The 18891-nt window shown below is 42.7% G+C and overlaps 1 protein-coding gene across 1 annotated transcript in view; it reads right to left on the minus strand.

Annotated features, from left to right (window-relative positions):
* The window catches only part of EDNRA (endothelin receptor type A), a 28609-nt gene extending 13759 nt beyond the window's left edge, over positions 1-14850 (minus strand). Inside the window, exons 1-4 of the mRNA XM_035112417.3 lie at positions 14387-14850; positions 10453-10905; positions 2301-2425; positions 720-918 (exon numbers count right to left, since the gene is read on the minus strand). Of these exons, the coding sequence (XP_034968308.1) occupies positions 720-918; positions 2301-2425; positions 10453-10842 (714 nt within the window). The 5' untranslated portion in view covers positions 10843-10905; positions 14387-14850. The remainder of the gene's footprint in view (positions 1-719; positions 919-2300; positions 2426-10452; positions 10906-14386) is intronic.
* Positions 14851-18891: the final 4041 nt, after the last annotated feature.

The raw sequence follows: 18891 nt of genomic DNA on the forward strand, positions 1-18891 counted from the left end.
TTTTGCACAGTGTTTTATTTGGCTAAACAATAGCAGCCTCTGAGTTTCACTGGCCATGAGTTTCAGTAGAGGAATAACAGAAGAAGAGGCTGTTTAACACTTTCCCTACCGACATTTGCCCCCACTCAAAACCTTTTCCCCTCCCGCCACACACAATGTTTTTCCTTCTGCAGGGAAAAAGATACTGGATCCCTGTAGAAACAAACAGGATTGAGGGAGGGGAAAGGTAAGAAAACAAAGAGTTATAAACAGCCCTTTCCTCCACTGAAACTTGCAGTCTATAGATGTGAACATTTTCAGGAACCAGGAAAAAGTGTTCAGGAAAGAGAACGGTGTTATTAACATGATTTTAGTAGAAAGAGGTAAACAGAGTGAGGCCACTATCACCTTTCATGGCTGTCTATGAGCTGGAAGGACATCTCTAGTGGCTAAACCATGGTCAGGAACCAGCTGATATGAACTAGCTAACATTTAAAGGGTTTTGAATAGTTTTATTTTTAAAAGGTGGGAACGTACTGGATTTCCCCCACTGTGCTATGCTTGGGCACCTGGGATGTTGTCCTAACCTTTCCCATATTTCCATCTCCATATGAGCCAACCTTTCCCTCCACCCACTCAGCTCTTGCCTCTTCTCCCATTCTTAGTCCTTTTATCCACCACTCCAGACTGCCCCACCGCAAATGGAAAGATAACAACTGTGGCTGTATTTTGATACATACGGACAAAAATGTGGTATTAGTTAGGAGCATACAGGAAACGTAGAAGTTGCCGTTGTATTCAAATTCAACAGTGGTAAAGCCAATTGCTTCTGGGATAGCCAAGACAAAGGAAAGAACCCAAATTGTAATGATTTCAATAGCGGTGATCAAGGGGACTCCAATTCCTTGAACACGACTCCAGGAGGCAACTGCCCGGTACCTAAAATAAAACACAGAAGCATTAATTGTAAGCTTCAGTTCTTTATTAAAAGGTGGAGTTTTAAAGGAAAGCTTAACATAATAGCTTAACATTTCATGTTTCTTACATAAATCTTACAATATCTTAAGGTGTCCAAGTGCATAGTGAATAGACAAAACAACTTTCTATAATATACAAGCAATTGTGGACACAATCCCACACCACAGCAAGATAAACAAGAGGACTTAACGTGAGTTAATTTGTTTGTTTGTTTCTAGTACAGTTTTCCCAGGGGAGCAATAACAAACATTTTAAAAACAAAACAAAGCAATTTAACAATAAAATTAAGCAATTTGATAAAATAATAATAATAATAATAATAATAATAATAATATAAATGCTGTTTGGAAATAACTCAACAGATGTTTTTCAGTCCTAAGGAAATTTTTTTAAAAAAAGCTTCTGTCTGCGGTACAAAAGGCAGAAGTGTAAGTAGATCAGATGAGTGTGTTCTGCAGAGAGTGTTCCACGGCTGAGGTGCCACATCTCCCCCAGATGTCTAATTTCAAAAGGTATGGGGCCCCCTCAAGAAGCAAAAAGGAGAGACCAGGCAAGCAGGAAGCAATGAAAAGAAGAAAAGGAGGAGCAGAGCCATTGGGTCATCCTCACGGGGCAGGGTTTTGACAGGTGCCTAGCAATGCTGATGCAGGCCTTGGCTAATGCCTTTGCTCCACTCCTTTGCCAAACTTCATTATTATTTATTAAATGTATACTCTGCCCTTCATGCAAAGATCATATGGCAAGAGGCTGGAGTTCATCAGCCCACTGGGGTCCAATCAAGGGAGAGACCCATACATAGGATTGGTATGGGCATTTGAGCCTCTGGTGCATAGCTGCCAAGTTATCCCTTTTTTAAAGGGAAATTCTCTTATGCTGAATAGGCTGAATAGGCTTCCTCGTGAGAAAAGGGAAAACTTGGCAGCTATGCTCTGGTGCATGCAGCCTTCAGGCAGGGCATCCTTGACGCTTGGTTTAAGAAGTCTAGATTTCATGTCATCTTAAAAATGCTGCACTGAATTAAGAGGACCTGATCATTTCCACAATATTACTTTGTCTAGAAGCTATTGATAAAATTATCACATGGGATTACAACACAGGAGAGGATGAAAGCTTTAACCTTAAAATAAAACCAAGAAGCCACAGTGCAATCTTGTCTACTCAGAAGTAAGTCCTACTGAATTCAATGGAGCTTTCTCCCAGGTACATGGGATTAGCAATCCAGCCTTAATATCATAAACAGCCATTAGTTCTGTAGCTTTCAAAATCCCGAGTCTTTACACTACTTTTTGACTCTCTTCATTCTTGTTCTAGGAGAAATAGAATGAAATTATAGAACTATTTACCTGTCCACGCTTAGAGCACAGAGGTTAAGGACTGTGATTCCCACTGATGCTTTCTGAAGAAAAGGGAAACAGCTGCAAAGAAACTGCCCAAATGGAGACATCCCAAAGGGCCACTGACCATGAAGCTAAAGGATGGATAAGGAAAATAATGGGAAATGTTAAATGGCAGTGTAGAAAAAAAATGAACATACCCCTGAATCTCACCTTGCCAGTCCTTGCAACCAATTAACATTTTCCATATCAAAGTGTACATTTTTCTAAAGTCATTAGGTGATCTCAGATAATCCCAATAAAAAGGGGGATTCAGCTACATTTGTTGATTTGAAATGTGTATATACTTCTTTTCTATTTAGCATTAAGAATTCATCATATAAAAGTGACACTAAAAACAGCTAAATTGCTTTAAGAGAAACAGTCTTAAAGTGTGTGCAACAGAGAATGGTTGCTCTGTCTCTCGATCTATTAGGTCTTAGCTACTGAAACCCTGTACCACCAATCAGCTGTTCAGGGGTTGGCAGACAGGGAATGATGGAGGGAGTGTAAAGTACTACACTTGGGCAAAAAAAAAAAAAAATGAAAGGCACAAATACAGGATGGGAGACACCTGGCTTGAGAGCAGTACATGTGAAAAGGATCTAGGAGTCCTGGTAGACCACAAACTTGACATGAGTCAACAGTGTGATGCAGCAGCTAAAAAAGCCAATGCAATTTTGGGCTGCATCAATAGGAGTATAGCGTCTAGATCAGGCATCCCCAAACTTCGGCCCTCCAGATGTTTTGGACTACAATTCCCATCTTCCCCGACCACTGGTCCTGTTAGCTAGGGATCATGGGAGTTGTAGGCCAAAACATCTGGAGGGCCGCAGTTTGGGGATGCCTGGTCTAGATCAAGGGAAGTAATAATACCACTGTATTCTGCTCTGGTCAGACCTCACCTGGAGTACTGTGTCCAGTTCTGGGCACCACAGTTCAAGAAGGATACTGACAAGCTGGAACGTGTCCAGAGGAGGGCAACCAAAATGGTCAAAGGCCTGGAAACAATGCCTTATGAGGAATGGCTTAGGGAGCGGGGTATGTTTAGCCTGGAGAAGAGAAGGTTAAGGGATGATATGATAGCCATGTTCAAATATATAAAAGGATGTCATATAGAGGAGGGTGAAAGGTTGTTTTCTGCTGCTCCAGAGAAGTGGACACGGAGCAATGGATTCAAACTACAAGAAAGAAGATTCCACCTAAACATTAGGAAGAACTTCCTGACAGTAAGAGCTGTTTGACAGTGGAATTTGCTGCCAAGAAGTGTGGTGGAGTCTCCTTCTTTGGAGGTCTTTGAGCAGAGGCTTGACAGCCATATGTCAAGAATGCTTTGATGGTGTTTCCTGCTTGGCAGGGGGTTGGACTGGATGGCCCTTGTAGTCTCTTCCAACTCTATGATTCTATGAGTGCAGCCAGCTAAGAAACACAACCTCATTGATTACTTTCAGTCAGCAAGGAAACAGTTTTAAAGCTGGCCTCCACAATGACAGCTGCAAAGACACTCAAAGGTGCCAGATTCGATGCTGCCTGCTTCACCATAGACCAGTGGTGTCCAAACTTTTTTCAAAGAGGGCCAGATTTGATGAAGTGAACATGCGTGAGGGCTGGCCAAAGTTGTTGAGCTGAGCTTTTTTTTCAGGATTGAAGTTGTTGGGCTTTTTTTAGAATTGCTGAGGAGGCAGAAGAGAACAGTGACTGCATCAAACTTCAAAGAAACAAGCTCTCCATTATTATTGGCATCTCCTCTCCTGCGCTGTCAACCTGTTGCCCCAGATTATGGAGATTACAACATGCAGCAGCAGCAACAACAACAACAAAGAGCATGAGAGCTGAGCCTTACCATGATTTAAAAGCTATTATCTTTCAAGGCAAATCTGCAGCGCAATGTCCGACAAGAGTGGAATTCTGTCCACATATTTGTATGCTAAAATCAGAAACTTTTGAAAGATTTCAATACTCTGCTGCTGGAATTCAAGAAAACTAACCAGACAGCCACAACTTCCTGAATATCCCCTCCCTCTATTCTTGTGTTTTCCATGCTCAACACTGTGAAGCCGTAATAAACAAGATGGAACATTCCATTTGGATGATTTCTAAATGTCACCAAGTGGGCTTCAGTTTACTTGGTGGTATTTATAATTTTTTGGCACTGTTCTTGCACTGCTGTATAGAAGACACTTCTGTGGAAGATGCTTTCAACATCTATGCAAGCATGGTGATTAAAAATGGACCATAAGATCCAAAGGATGGAAAATCAATTTCTAACCATGCTTTGGAAGGTGCATGCTACTTAAAGCTTCTGGCTTTGGAACACAGCCACCTTCCAAACTCTGCTGGTATTAAGATGATATGGATTTAAGGAACATAGGAGTTCTCTTGCTGGACTGAACCACTTAGTCCTGGATTCAGTTCCCAATAATGCTAATCTGGATTCCCTTGGAATATATCACAAAAAGGGTAACGACTATGGCCCGGCCCATTCAGGAGGCTTTTATGAGAGGCAGTTACTGGCAATGATCCAACATGGGTGATTCGCATGGAAGGCATAATAACAATGTACATTTTGAATGCACAAACCAAATTGGCAGTACATGGTGTGGACCAGGGAGCACATTTCCAGCCATGTGGCAATGGAAACAGGCACATTCAACCAAGGAATTCAACTGGATTTGCATTGTTTCCATGTAACTGTTTTGGGGCTGGGATCCATATTTCTACTCTACCCCATTGATTCTGTTCATGCAACATTACATTTGTACGTGAGCGCGCGCACACACACACACACGTATTTAGAATGATAGCAAATCCATCCTTCTTCCCGATATGCTTATCAGCTGGTGTAAAAGGTGGACTGTACCTCGTTCTTGGAGTCTGTTAAAATATTCCCAAGTGGAATTTCTGGCTGACCAACAATTTGAGAGCTGGAGGAAGTGATCAGAGGAATGTTTCAACAGGAAATGCAAACATCCTAAAAGTGTACTTGCAGACTCTGCAGTGCTACTAGCTATTGCTGTCTTGGCACAGCTTCTGTCCCCACCTGCATTTTGTAGTAGAGGCTAAGCAATTAACATTCTTGCATTTATCCAATTTCGCACCGCACCCCAGTTGAACAGCACTGTGTAACTATGAAGGGGCCATATAACCCTTGCATGGAAGCAGAGATGCTGATTAATGAATTATACATTCATAGTAGCTCACATACCATACTAGCTGGATAAAAGGAACAAGCTGATTGATAGCAGCAACCCTGTATCCTAATAGTGATGCATGATGCCTGACGCTTGATTGATAGGGGTCTTCCTATATACTAATAGCAGTTTAATCAAGTGCTGATCTTTATGTAGCCAAAACAATATCATCCACATACAACTTCAAAAGAGGGGGTATCAGTAAGCTTGGAGGAACTCCAAGGTTTGCAAAAGTACAAGTAAGCTTTAGGAGGAAAATACTGTATGGAGGGGGAATGAAAAAACCTCCAAAAATGCCATTAAGGCACAAGAATAGTCATAGAATAGAATTGTAGAGTCGGAAGGGACCACAAGGATCATCTAGTCCAACCCCCTGCAATGCAGGATTTTTTTGCCCAAGGTGGGGCTTGAACCCATGACCCTGAGATCAAGAGACTCCTGCTCTACCAACTGAGCTCAGTGGCTGTAGAATGCTGAGTGTGGGGAAAAAATGGAAAACCATAGAAGTGGGGCACAGAATGAAGTATCCTGGAAAAGGGCATGGCTGGTTGAACAAAATTTTGTTTCAAGTTCCACTTGCAGAGCTCTATTCTGTGCCTTATTTCTTTAGAAAATAAATAGAGCCCACAATTTTGTTTTCTTAGAATCCTGTTTTTTTATTTTAAAAAATGTATATACCGGTATGTACACACATACTAAACTAAACAACTAAACTAAACTACTAGGGAAAATTAAGGCTTGGGCATACATGCACACTATGTGTATGTACATGCAGACAATCTCTATCTCTCACAACATCAGAGAAAGTGACAGGGAGTGATCTGTGGGCGATCGCCATGGCTTGTGGTTGAGACCGTGTGGGAGGAAGTCTGGCCCAAACCATTTACAGCTAAATTTTATTCAAAACAAAACCAAAACTTTGTACTAATGCCAGAGCATCAGTCTGTTAGGACTCAAATCATCTTAAAAGAACGCTAAGCCAAAAAAAGGGTTTTATAACCAGATCCATTGGATTGAAGAGAGAAACAATTCTGGATTTGAGTCCAGTTTTTAGGAAAGGCAAGTCTGTTTTTCCAACATAAAATCTCAACTAAAATGTGAAAGTTCATAGTTTTTTTGTTTTTGTTTTAAATGCTCCCACCACCCAAAGAGTCCTACGCTTAAGAGGCAAGAGGACCGTGATAGAGCATCTGCATCTGCTGCAGAAGCTCCTAGATTCAATTCTTCACAACTCCACTTAAAAACAAAAAAGTCTGCTGGGCTAGAAATATGTTTTGTATCTGAATCTTTCAAGAGGTATTGCTGATGAGAGTAGCCAATACTGGGCTAAATTGGGAAGATATATGAGGCAGCATCACACATGGGCCGGTTGTTCCTGGCTAATGTGTCAATCTTTCTATTGCTGGACAACTTGCAAAGCAGCTCATAAAATGCATACACCAGCCTCTAAAATTTGAATGCTTTGAGGAGAAAATACTTTAAAGGCTCCAAAGCACACTTGCTAGGGAGAAAGTCCCACTGAACACAGTGGGACTTACTTCCAAATAACATGTATATGATACTGTGGTAAATTAGGGAAACAGGGAAAGTTGCCTGTACCAAGTCAGGCCGTTGGTTCATCAAGCTCAATATGGAACTGAGTAGCATTATTAGATTGGCAGTTTTGTTTTCAGTTCCCTCATCCTTGCATGTCACATGGGACATTTAGAGCAGGGCTTTGAAAGGCTCCTTTTTTATGGACAGGAACATGGGGAGGAGGGAAGTGAAACCCACCCCTGCTTTACTTTATTGCACTCTATTGCTTTCAGCAGCTTTCTCTCAGCCCATCTCTGATAACTGGACATAAGCCAGGCAGGGAGGAAATTGCTTAAAGCAATGGAGTGCAGCGAGATAAGGCAAGGAAAGTGTGTGTGTGTGTGTGTGTGTGTGTGTGTGTGTTCACTCTTAAAGATTGCCACCCTCCCACTCATATGTGAATGGATCAGACACAGGCATAAAACACATGTGGCTTCCCCCATCACATCTACTTTGGTCCCACAGGCTGGTTCACACAAGCATACTGACCAGACTGTCAAGGGACAACTGGCATGTCTGAACGTAGCATCACACATAACCCAAGTGCACACAGTTTTTCAGTGAAGTCAGTTCACACATTCAATTATCTACTTGTCAGCATGTGTGAATGAGCAGGACCCTGAGGCTACTACTTCTGATGTTCTGCATTTGGGGCAAAAGAAACTTAAACAATGGCATACAGTGCCATAACTGTAACATGCCTTTAATGGAGTTCAAGATGTGACACTCGTATAACGAGGTTAAAAAAAGCCCAGACATTGATTACTGCCCGGCACATCATGTAAAGAAACTGTAGTTTCATTACAACTAAAAGCTCACCAAGAACAGATGCCATATTGCACACAGATATACAGTGGTACCTCAGGTTACAAACGCTTTAGGTTACAAAACGCTTCAAGGTTACAAACTCCGCTAACCCAGAAATACTACCTCATGTTAAGAACTTTGCTTCAGGATGAGAACAGAAATCCTGCTCCAGCGGCACGGCAGCAGCAGGAGGCCCCATTAGCTAACGTGGTGCTTCAGGTTAAGAACAGTTTCAGGTTAAGAACGGACCTCCAGAACGAATTAAGTTCTTAACCAGAGCTACCACTGTAACCATCATTTTGCAATATTAGGAAGGGTGGTAGGAAAACCATTAGGTTAATGAACTTCGGTGAAGAATAAAAGGGGTGGGGAAAGTGGTTTATTCAGGTTTATTATTCTGTCACATAATCCAAAGTGACTAAGACTGATCCCAGCACTGCCTAGAGTTTTGAACTTGAGTCATGGCCAACACCACATCATAAATCAGAACTCCAACACATTCATTCTGACAGTCTGGAAGTGTTACTTTGAAACAAAGATTGTGTGTCTTGTAGAGAATATTCTCATCATGCATAGCTATGGTTTACTTGGCCAAGTCTCTGAAAAAGATACCATGAAATGAATCTCCCAGTGGCGGTGGTGGTATTATTATTATTATTATTATTATTATTATTATTATTATTATTATTATTATTTCTAAACCACCCTTCATTTATTGTTGTTGTTTTGACCATCATGGTCTTTTCAACCTCAGTGGCACACTATATAGTCTCCTTTATCCACAGAAATACAATTGATCCCCATCTCTAAAATGTGGGCCAGTATAGCGAGAGAGGCTAAATCTTCTCCTTACCCCAGTTTTTACATTGCTTTTATACTCTTTACACAAGTGGGAGTGCACTGGTTTCCCCCCGATAAAGGTGCTGTCACCATGTTCTCATTTAGTGTGGGAACTCTTAGTAGCCCAGCATAGAAAACAGAGCAGGTTTGCACTCTACATAGATGTGATGTTTTTGAAATAGGCACCATGCAGGAATTTTATTTATTTGTTGGTAGCATTTGTTCCTGGTTTTCACCATAAAAGATCAATGAGGCAGCTTACAATAATTAACTACAGTGGTACCTCGACTTACAAAGGCGATCAGTTCCGCGGCACTCTTCGTAAGTTGAATCCTTCGGTTGTCGAAGCATCCCTTTTCTGCATGCGCGAAGCACGATTTTGTGCTTCTGCGCATGTGCCAACCGTGCGCACCGCTTCTGCGCAGGCGCAGAACACGCGCACGGCGAAAAGACTTCCGGGTTTGCCGACTTCGTAAGTCGAAACCTTCGGAAGTCAAGTCATTCGGATGTCGAGGTACCACTGTATAATAAATACAATTCGGACCAAAAAGAAAAAAAACACCTAGCAAATAAAAACATAAACATAGCAGGTAAAATGAGGAAGTAAAGAGCCATTAAACACTCAGGAGAACAGGACAGAATTCACAAAGTGCCTAAATGCTAGCAGAGATGGCAAGGGGAGTGTGAGGGCAAATAGCATAAGGTCCCAGATTCTGGCTAAAACATCTCTAGATATTTTAACATCTCTAGCTAAAAGGGTCAGGGAACATCTGATGTGGAAGACCTCCGCCTCAAATTCTGTAGAGCAGAAGCAGCTAGCCTCCAGTTTGGCAGCCATTTTGTTCTGGCCCAGGGCTTTTTTCCCAGCTGGAGCTCACTGGAACTCAGTTCTGGCACCTCCAAAGTGAGTGCCAGTACTTCTCAGGTGGGTGCCATTGCCCTTCTAAGAGAAAGAGGGAGGTGTGCTCCCTCTGGTGAGCTCTGGCACCTCTTTTTCTAGAAAAATAGCACTGTTCTGGTCCAAAGACCAGCTTTGACAGTGACAAAATTAAAGCTGGGCAATAACATTCTTCAGCTACTCTGGGAAGATCAGCTGAATAGAGAGGTTGTGTGCCTTGTGTGAGAGAAAGAGAGTAGGGTGGCCTCCCTTAGCTAGTCCATCACTGGTTTTAAGCACTTGTTTGTGATGTCCACAACTGCATCTGGATCTGGTAAGATAGAGCTGAATGTCATCCACGTAATGACAGCAATCAACTTCAACACTACAAGTGCCATCTAGCAAAGGTTTTTAAATAGCATAAGGGGGGAATACAACAGCCAGTGAATACTGTGACACAAATGGCATGGCGATAGCAGGCCCTCAGCAACACCTTCTAGAATCTGATTGCCAAGTAGGTGGGGGGGGAACGGGTTGACCATTAAACAATGCCTCCATCCCCTATTGTGTACAGATGTTCAACCACAGAGACCCAGGAGAAACAAGCTTCCACTGTCTAGCTCCATAGTTTTGGGTACCGGTAATTTATATTATCTATGAATCCCCGGAGCTGAGCTGCCGCTGCTCACCTTTCCTCCCCAAGCCATTACAGTTAATGGATCACAACAACAACAACAACAAGAATATATTTATATGCTCTGAGGAGTGAGGGGCATCAGCTTCCGCATACTGTAAAATGACTGCACAAACTGTAAACATTGTGGTGTTTTACCTTATATATGTTGATAGGGATATCTATGATGATATAGATGAGGTCTCCCAGGGCCAGGCTAGCTATCAGTGCATTGGGGCCATTCCTCATACACTTGTTCTGGTAGATAATCCGCAGCAGGGTTGCATTCCCAACAAGCCCAATGATGAACACTGCACAGGATATTGCTGTATTGATGTATTTGAAAGTGTCCATTATTTTAGGACGTTGTGAACAATAGATATAGGTGCGGTTGGGTTTATGGGTAGGGAAGAAGAATAGCTTAGATTCTGTTTCAGGGGAAGTTGTGACAGGGTTAGTCAGGTTTGACTGGTAGATGTCAGAACCATCAATGATGACAAATCCAGTTATGAGAAGCGCCAAGACCATCTCAAAACGAAACGCTTCCATCTTCAAATCTTCTGTTTCAGGAAATCCTCTGTATTTCAATTGTAGCTGATGGACTTATTTCACCTACAATAAAAAATAAGGCAATATTTATGTTGCAATATTGGCAAATTGAAACATTTATTTGTATATTTTCATAGAATTGTGGAGTTGGAAGGAACCACAAGCATAGTCTAGTCCAACCCTCTGTAATCCAGGAATCTTTTGCCCAACATGGGGCTCGAAACCCACAACCCTGTTTAAGAGATACATGAATTTTTAATTCTAGACAGAAATCCAAATTAAACTTTTAAATTTATTCATTCATTTACAAACTTCTATCCAGCCATTCTATAAAACTATAATCAAGGCAGCAAAGAAGGAGCAAGGGCAACAAATGTACAACAAAACACAATCACGTAAAATAGTATTGAAAGGTATTTTAAAAAATAAAAAGCAAAAGCAGACAGATCTATCTTAATCATATCACCTTTGGATCCAGCTCAATACATTCAGAACTGGGGGGGTTGCTTATTATTTAAATGATTGATTTTAAACAAATGTTTGTGAAGGTAAGTTCCGTTCCATTAAAATCAGACTCTGTTTATTTACACAACTTCCATTTGCTTTTGCTAAACCCGCCCCATCTTTCCCTAAGCATAGTTCTTTGGAAATAAATTGCTTTGATATTAGTAAGGAAAATCCAAATATGTATGATTAGATATTTTTTTGAGAACTTACAGCTATAATATTAATAGAGTGCATACTGGATGCTGAAAAATGTTTGGTCGTTGGAACTTAAGCAAGACTACTTTCCTTAAAATTTAAAATTACTACTCATTATTATTATCAGAAATACCCGAGTCTCTTTTCTACAGGGTTAACAATCACCAAAGCAATAAAGCTACTGCAAGCCATAAAGGCTGCTGCAAAGTCCTGATCAGAAGCACGTAAACCAAGTAATTCCCATCCTATGTGTCATGATGCCTCATCTGGGGGAAGTAGTGACAGGAGTCACCAGCCTCTGGGAATTTAGGCTTCTAGGATCGACTTTGTTTGTTAATAGAACCCCAAGATCTACCAGTTGGAGAATGGTGCAATTGATATAGTCTTCAAATTAAAGATTCCCCCTGCCCCTGAGAACCAGAACTGAACTGAACTCAGAGTCCTCCAACACAAAAAAAACCACTCCTGGTCCGTCCACCCCACCCCCCCACACACAGACACTTTCTTCATTTTCTCTGTACAGTACTGCTGTTCTGTTAATGTTATTATTGATAGGCATTGTGGTTTTATTTTATGACTTTAATGGATTTTTATTATTACTCTGATACTTCTATAGCCCATCCTGAGACTATATGATGAAGGAAGGGAGTATGAGTATGAATAACAACAGCAGCGGCAACATATTCAGCGGGGTGGTGGGGATTTTCTTGCTGCCATTGTTAAAAAACTGGGAATCAAAATCTTTGCTAATCTACTTCAAATCTCGCCGCCGCCCATGCGTGAGATGCACCAGTAGAACTAGGACTGCCTCTGTAACTAACACAGAATATAATATGGAGGGGAGAATCTCAGTGTACAATCCAACCAGGTCACCCACATTTACTTGAAATTGAGTCCCATTGAATTTAGCAGGGCTTACTAACATGTAAACATGCATAGGTTCACTCTCCACATTGCCTTCCTTTCAATAGTCATGATTACCTGTTTTTTTAAATATATATATTAAGAAGCTGGGGGACGTTAAGTGCTTAATTTAGGCTAGACTGTGGCTCAAAACTACACTTTGCACTAATTGTGTTTTTCTTTCACAAACAGCCAGTGTAGGACCCCAGTCCAGATCAGGGTCATAGCTGAAATTGCTGGAAATGGTGAGGAGGCAGGTTTCATCTCAACATGGAGATAAACTTCCTAATTGTTAACAGCTGTTTGGCAATGGAAAAGGCTGCCTTGGGAGGTGATGATCTCTCATTCACTTGATGGATATAAGTAGAGTCTGGATAGCCGCTTCTCAGAGATTGTGTAGTTGCATTCTGCACTGCAGACTCACACAGAGCAGGTGGCGGGACTGGATACCTCCAAGGCCCCTTTCAATTCTGTGATTTTATGAAAGTGTTAGGATTTCAACTAGCTCAAGGTGAAACTACATCTATTGACTCATTTAAAAAACAACCCCAAATTTAGAGTTAGGCAATATGTTTATTGGGACCAACTGGAATGTCCCAAAAGTCGGGCAAGTTTTCAAGTTCTGCAGAACTCTTCACAAGGCAGACTGTACACAAAGCAGGCAGTGAGGACGAGGACAGGTACCTGTAAGCTGAATGAAAATCACTTCTAAGTAAAAATGAATAGCACTATTGGTCTGGGGACATTATTGCAAAGGGCACTTCAGATTGTTGTTATTTTGAGGGTGAGATTCAATCACATATCAGCAAATGCAGGTTGTGCGATTAAACTGGATTTGGTGCTCTCACACAACAAACCCGATTCCTTTGTCTTCTTTTTTAAAACAGACTTTTGCAATAAGGAAAGTGATAGGAAAATGCACTGAAACGTGTAAGATAACAATAACGCCAACTTCCTAGCAAACATATTATAATGAAAGCTCAACAAGTAGCTGATGTTATATAACCCCCTTGTAATCTTTCTGCAAATCAGAAACAAACCCTATTAACAGAATTCAGTATTACTATTATTAAGTGTGCTAGGATCACACAGCCTTACTTTTGACATGACTAACACTGACATCAGTGAGGCGGGATACAACCAACCCTAAGCACATCCAACATGGGTCATTCAGTTCAAAGGAACGGAAGTTTCTGCCCCAGTATGTGCTCTGAATGGAACACACAGACACAAACACACGTGAGAATTTATGCTCTAGTACTCGTGCTAAACTTGGATTTACTTGGAAGGATTTACGTGGAGATTCTTCCAAGCGATGCCGGTGTCCGCCGATAGCAGACGGGACTCGGGTTCGCACACCTTGCAGGTGAGAAAGCAGCAGGGAGCGTAGGAGCCAACTCCTAGGGGTTGAGGTCCCTTCGCCCCCCCCCCACCGAAGTATCTAATTCTAAGGGAACTGGAACCCCCCTCCCCCCCAAAAAAAGAAGTTGATGGGCACTGCCATTCAAATATTCGCGCGTCCCTTGAGGCGTCCAGTTTGGCCAGACGCCGCCGGTTCCCTGCCTTATTTCGGGCAAAGACCCCGCACTTGCTTGTGGGATGGGAGCCGGCCCTTTCCCCTTACAAATCGAGAAAGAGAGAGGGCGCGCATACGAGAAAGGAGGGAGCGGAATAGAAGAGCACCGCTTGCTTGCTTCCTCCACCCAAGAACCAAAGAGGCCAACTCTCATCCCTCCTCCCCGTCCGCAGACCCCGGGTTTTCCAGACCCCCTTCCCGTGGGGGGGGGGGGGAGAGAGAGAGAGAGAGAGAGAGAGAGAGAGAGAGAGAGAGAGAGAGAGAGAGAGAGAGAGAGAGAGAGAGAGAGAGAGAGAGAGAGAGAGAGAGAGAACAAAAAAGTATCCCGGAGTAGGAGCCACGCGGCGTCGCCGGTCCACCCACCGTTTTGTGCCGCGGAATCTGCGCGCCCGCGCAGCGCGACGGCGACGTCTAGCGTGGCTCCCGCCCGGGAGAAGAACAAACGAGGCGAGGAACACGCTGCTGCTGCCGCCGCCGCCGCCGCGAGTCCAGCTGGGCGCATGGGAAGCTCTTTGTAGAGCCGCGCAGCGAAAGTTGGGAGGAAGCTGTTCCCTGGCTGCTTTCCCTCTGAGATCCCTTTCCTAGCGAAAGCTTCCTAAATCCTCCAGGCTCCGTCTGGTTGGGTGGGATTCCGACTCTCCACCTCCGGGCAGAGGGGAGTCGGACCAGCCCCCTCCCCTCCTTTACCCAACCTCCCGTTTCCGAGGAGGGGGAACGAGTCTCTCTCCAGACCCCAAAGCCAGACGCTTGCAATGTTCAGAAGAAGAGCATGCAACCTCAAAGACAACCTCCTCCACCCCCGGCAAAAAAGAAAAGAAAAGAAAAGAGAGTGGGAGAACGCTAAGGGTGGAGTTTTTTTTTAAGCAGTTCCTCCCTGGACAGGAGGAGGGGCTGTGGCTGCTTCTCTTGAGAAACCAGGGTGAGGCATCCCACCACTTTCGGGATCTGCCAAAAGGAGGCCCACGAGGAAAGCTTGGCAGCTGTGAATGCTCCCAAGGGTGGGCTTCACTGGAACAAAAGTGAGCCGCAAATGCGCTAGAAATAAAAAGCAAGGAGTGGATCCTGAGTGGGCAGGGGATAGGGACCAGGAAATAGAGGGGAATGGTTCCCTCCAACCGACTTTTTATGAATACAAGTTTTCATAGTTGTACTTCTTTAGTTATGTTTCAGGGTCTGTGGGGCTCCCTGCCACACCAGTTCTGCAATGTGACCCTCCTTTGCACCCCCTCCATTCCTCAAGAATGCTTTTAAAGCCTATTACTGTACTGTAGCTTTCAGTAATAAGACTTAGGTATCAGATTGACACCCACAATGGAGAGACAGCATGAACTAATAACAAAGACTCTTCATTAAAGCTTACGTTTTGTTGATTAAGGGAACACTGAAATTTACTTCGGGGTCCAACATGTGCTTGACAAACCATTTCTAAGGACTCAAGAGCCTCTGACACCAACCACTAAGTGGTTTTTACCTCAGGCTAATTTCCCTAAACTGCCACCCTGACCAAATTTATTCACACTACAACGTGGTTCAGCTACTCGGTAGAATCTGCCTTTGATGCCAAAGCTCTCCCTGTTGTACTAAGATGATTTTAAAAACTTGCTCATGTAACCTTGCTGTAAGACTTTTACATAGGGCAGCCTCCCAACCTAACACATCCGCAGGCTTTCTTCTTCTGATCTTCACAAGGAATTAAAGTTGTCACACCAAGGATCAGGGGTGCCAACTTGAATAAAATATTGGGAGGGGGCAGGTAAGCCCTGCACGTAATTGATCAAATGACACTGTGCAAACACACCATTTGAATGACAATGCTCATCAACCGGGGCGGGGGGGCTCAAGTATTTTATGGGGGGGGAGCAAAGCCCCTAGTTGGCTCCTATGATGACAAGGACAACTGTATCACCAGTTTTCCCAAGTGACATTATTCTAACACAGTTGACTGCCCACTGACTAGACTCTCCAGCCAATCAGAATCCGTTGTTTCCCAAACCAGCCAACATGAATTTACCTGATCCAGGCCCTGCCTATGAATACAAAAAGCAATACTGTAATCTAAAAGAGATTGACCACATTAACAGGGACACCATGTGATGGGGAATAGCAATACTAGACCTTGAGAAACTAGAATGATGACCCTGGAAGTAGAATGATGTTTTGTTTGCATGTTTTTTGTGCCTGAGTCACCCTTCACAAGAGTAATCCTACAGAATCTTCTGCATCCATTTTCTAACCTGAAGAACTCTCAGAAACATTTTCACTCAAATGAGTTGGGAGAGGAATGACACCCTCCACCACCACCTCCTCTGTTGATTGTTCGCTTCTTTCAACTTCTTACATTGTCAGGCATGATAATGGCAGATGGTGCTCAGTCAGCAACCTCAGTGTTTTCAGGAAATGTCCAAAGGCCATTTGTTCTCTGAGGCAGTACTGAGGATGGGTATGCACTAGATCAGGAACCCCAAAACTCGGCCCTCCAGATGTTTTGGGACTACAATTCCCTGACCACTGGTCCTGTTAGCTAGGGATGATGGGAGTTGTAGTCCTAGAACATCTGGAGGGCCGAGTTTGAGGATGCTTGCACTAGATGCTCCATAAATAAGAATGGATATATGTTCTTTGAAGGACTTGGTTTATACATCACATCGTACTTCCTTAAAGAAAAATGGGGGTGGGGGTGGGGGGACATTTCAAGTTCCTCATAAACAGCTTCCTTAATTCATCTCTAAATGAAAATAAACCTTAAGTAGGTCATACATAACATGGAAAGTTAAAGATCCTGTTTCTGTTGGTTGGGGTCGCAGTGTATTTTACACATCACTTGGGAAGACAGGCAAACTAATATCAGTGTACTGGAAAAAGCAAAAAACACCAGTGTTGAAGCAATGATTATTCAACATCAACTTCATTGGACTGGTCATGTTGTGCGGATGCCTGATGATCGTCTTCCAAAGCAACTACTCTATTCCGAACTTAAAAATGGAAAGTGTAATGCTGGTGGTCAACAAAAGAGGTTTAAAGACTGTCTCAAGACAAATCTTTAAAAATGTAGTATAAGCACTGACAACTGGGAAACACTGGCCTGCGGGCGCTCCAGTTGGAGAACAGCCTTTACCAAAGGCATCATGGGCTTTGAAGAAACTTGATCTCAGGACGCAAAGGAGAAAGGTGCTAAGAGGAAGGCACGCTTGGCAAATCCACACCGTGATCAACTCCTGTCTGGAAACCAATGTCCCCACTGTGGAAGGACGTGTGGATCCAGAATTGGCCTCCACGGTCACTTACAGACCCATTGTTAAAATCGTGTTTATGGAAGACAATCTTACTCGGCTATGCGTGATCGCCAAAGAAAGAAGAAAGAAAAGAAAGAAGTAAATTACGTTACAAACCTGCTGAAGCATAGATGTATTCTAATATTTTTCTCACTATAAAATTTGAGCTGTCCTTCTTTCTTCCAAGGGATAGATTTCCGCCGAGCCATTAATGAAACTATCATCTTGGAACTTCTATAGAGTGCAAATAATAAATGTGGAATTAGGAAAGCAAGGAGAAGTGTACTGCCTCTCTGCATAAGGCCTGTCTGTGGTGCCTGAAATATATGTTGTCTTTTTGTCCACATGGAATGCTCAGAGATGAGTAATGTGGTTTAGTTCAAAAACAAAACACGACTTTTTTCCAAGCTATGAATTGGAATTTCCCAACCATTTAGTGACATACGTTAATTCTGAGCTGCTAAAATGTGACCAAACATGTCACCCATCAAGAGCCATGTAAACAACACAATATTTGCTAGTGATTGGTGTGAATAGTTTTCACACACAATCAATGCCTTTTGAAATTCTATTTATTCAAAATATTTATAGGCTGGTTTTCCAATGCTTCCCATGGGCATCCAGTTGGCCATTACGAGAACTGGATGCTAGACTGGACAGGGCCACTGGCTTGATCTTGCACAGCTAATCGTATGGTGTTAAAAACACTTTCGCAGCAACAAAAGGACAGTTCCGATTAAATATAAAGTGAGGATAGCAGTATGTGGATGGAATGGCTTGTTAAGCAACTTTCCACATTAGCACTGTCCTTCAACTGGTTAACAACAGGCAGCCTGAAATAAAGAAATAAAAAAGATATTGTTAAACATTTTCCATGGTTTGTGCCTGATTTTTTTTAAAGGATATTATAAAACATTTTCAAAGTTTGTGTTGTGTCAGAGAGGAAGTGAGTCACAAACCACACAAAAGTCATTTTGCAATTGCCTTATGAATTTAATTGGGGCTTTAATCGAATTGCCTAGAAGCATGTGGCTTGTGGATTGCAGCAGGAATTTCACATGTGCCAAGTGATGGTACTACTGTAGTCTTATTACCATTAAGATGGACCAATAGTTGCCATATCTGGCTTCAGCTCCACCCATCTGTTGCCAACATTGTGCTATAAGTGCTGCTGATTCTTTTTAACTGCTGTCAGTTTTGCTGCTGGTTAAACTGCTCATTCACCTGAAGGCCCCTGGATATGGTCTAAAGAAGGGATGGGGAATCTGTGCCCCTTCAGATGTTGTTGGACTACAACTGCCATCAACCACAGCTGCCATGGCTAATGGTCAGGGATGATGGGAGTTGTAGTCTAACAGCATCTGGAGGGCCACAGGTTCTGTCCATAACAGTTTGTTGAAACTTGAAAGTGTGCTTTCACTAATCTATGAGACAGGGAGATACAATTTGCTTCAATTAATAACATCTTAATTCCTTCGTGTCAAAGAGTTGGTGGGGTGGGGGAGCAACCATCTGGGCAGAAGACGCTGTTATTTTTTATTGCTTCCTCTACTTATTTTTTCCCCACACTCAGTTTTTGTTGGCAGATCATTGTTT

Source organism: Zootoca vivipara, chromosome Z1 (assembly GCF_965207765.1).
Source record: "Zootoca vivipara chromosome Z1, rZooViv2.hap1.1, whole genome shotgun sequence".
Taxonomy (NCBI): domain Eukaryota; kingdom Metazoa; phylum Chordata; class Lepidosauria; order Squamata; family Lacertidae; genus Zootoca; species Zootoca vivipara.